At 36.1% G+C, this 1851-nt stretch overlaps 1 pseudogene across 1 annotated transcript in view; it reads left to right on the forward strand.

Annotated features, from left to right (window-relative positions):
- Positions 1-57, forward strand: part of TEOVI_000047100:pseudogene — a 1258-nt pseudogene extending 1201 nt beyond the window's left edge. The window contains exon 2 of the mRNA in view: positions 1-57. This exon is cut by the window's left edge and continues 3 nt beyond it. Coding sequence covers positions 1-57 — 57 coding nt within the window.
- Positions 58-1851: the final 1794 nt, after the last annotated feature.

Genomic DNA, 1851 nt, shown 5'->3' on the forward strand with positions numbered 1-1851 from the left:
AAACAAGAAGAAGCCGAAGAAAAGTGCAATAAGATAGACAAAGAGATAGAATGCACTTCCCCATGCAACTGGAACGGTGAAGCGAAACCAGCCAAGAAAAAGTGCACATTGAGTGAAGAAGGCAAAAAACGAGCAGCAGAACAAGCAACCCACGCAGCAGGAGCGGGAGGGACAAGCAACACTGTAGATTGCAGTAAACTTGACACACAAGAGAAATGTGAAAAGGCCAATGGATGCCAAACCACAAAAGTTTGTGGATGGAAGGGAGAAAATACTGATGGATCTGATAAATCCGGTTACAAATGCCGAAACGGTAGTTTCTAGAAAACAAACAATTAGCCCTGAGTATAGTTTATGCTGCATTTGTGGCCTTGCTTTTCTAAATTCCCCCCTTCCTTAAAGAATTTTTGCTATTTGATACATTTTGACACCTAAAATTTTCCCATGAAAAATTTTTTTGTTGACTGTAAAAAATCTGATTCTGTAATTTTTTTCTGGAAACTAAAAGAATTTTTTCAACTATTTTTTTTGAATTTTTTAGGGTTAGGTCTTATTTTTTTTAATTTCCGTTTCCGCGTTTAGCGGGTTTTTTTTGGTATTTCTGTTTTCGCAACAGCAGCGCCTCAATTTTTTTACCCCACTTTCGAGTTTCTTTCAAACTTTTTGTTGTGTCTTTAGTTTTGTTAAATTTTTTTATTTTCACTTTTTAATTTTTTTCTTATTTTACCGGACGACAGCAATTTTTTTTGGAAACGAACTTTTTTTTTTGCAGCAGCAGCAGTGTCAACTCGATTTATTATGTCTTTTTTTCTAACTTTCTTAATTTTTTTAATTTTTTTAATTCATTTTTTAAATTTTTTTTCTTAAACGCTGGCGTATGGCCTATGGCGCTGCGAGCCGCTTTTCTTTTTACGCTGGCACGGGGAGGTTGCTGCGCGAAACGATTTGCTTTTCAAGAGACGGTAACGAAAAAATCTTAATATTTGGAAGTGGCAGAATATGGAGTTCGGAAGATAAAGCCAGCCGACATAGCAGCCTGGACCGGTCGCGGCACGCCACAACAACCTAGCCAAAGCAATCGGATGCGGTGAGCAGTTAACTTGTGCGTCAGCAGGCCAATGCGCGCACATTGCCATGCCGCAACAAATCCGGCAGCAGATTTAAAGCACCTTAATGCAGGACTCCATAATCACCACGGGTATAAATCCACCGCAAAAACCAAGCAACAAGCCAACAGTAGAGGAACAGAATAAATGCAAAACTCCAGCAAACAAAACAGCAGACGGGTGTGCGGCTATTGACTATGACTGTGAATATGACTGTGACTATAATGAAACTAACAAGGAATTTAAACCTAAATCAGTAAAATAAAACACAACAACAGGAACAGAAAAAACAAGCACAGGAGTAGACTGCAGTAAACACCAAACCCAACAAGCCTGTTAAGTGGAAAAAAAGATGTAAAACCTGGTCGGAAAGCATTATGTAGATGGACTAAAGGAAAATGCAAGGATTCAACTTTTCTCGTCAATAAAAAATTTGCTCTGATATCTGCTTCTTTAGTGAGCTTGGTAGTATTCAAGGATTTTGATTTTTTTTTTGAAAGAATTTAATATATTTTAACACCTTTTGATGAGAATGTGCAAATTTTAAAGCACTAAATTATAAAATTATTTTTTTAAAGTGGTCCATGGGTGTATCGTACTAGTTTGCTAAGAATTTAAAAAGATTTATAATGTAATTTACTTTATTTTTCTTATTTTATGAACGTCACTAACGGTTATAATAGTGATAGTAAAGAGAAAGATAAGAGTATGCTGTGAGTGTGTGTATATACAAATATTATAATAA

The sequence above is a fragment of the Trypanosoma equiperdum genome (assembly GCF_001457755.1).
Source record: "Trypanosoma equiperdum strain OVI genome assembly, contig: ctg_168, whole genome shotgun sequence".
NCBI classification, from domain to species: domain Eukaryota; phylum Euglenozoa; class Kinetoplastea; order Trypanosomatida; family Trypanosomatidae; genus Trypanosoma; species Trypanosoma equiperdum.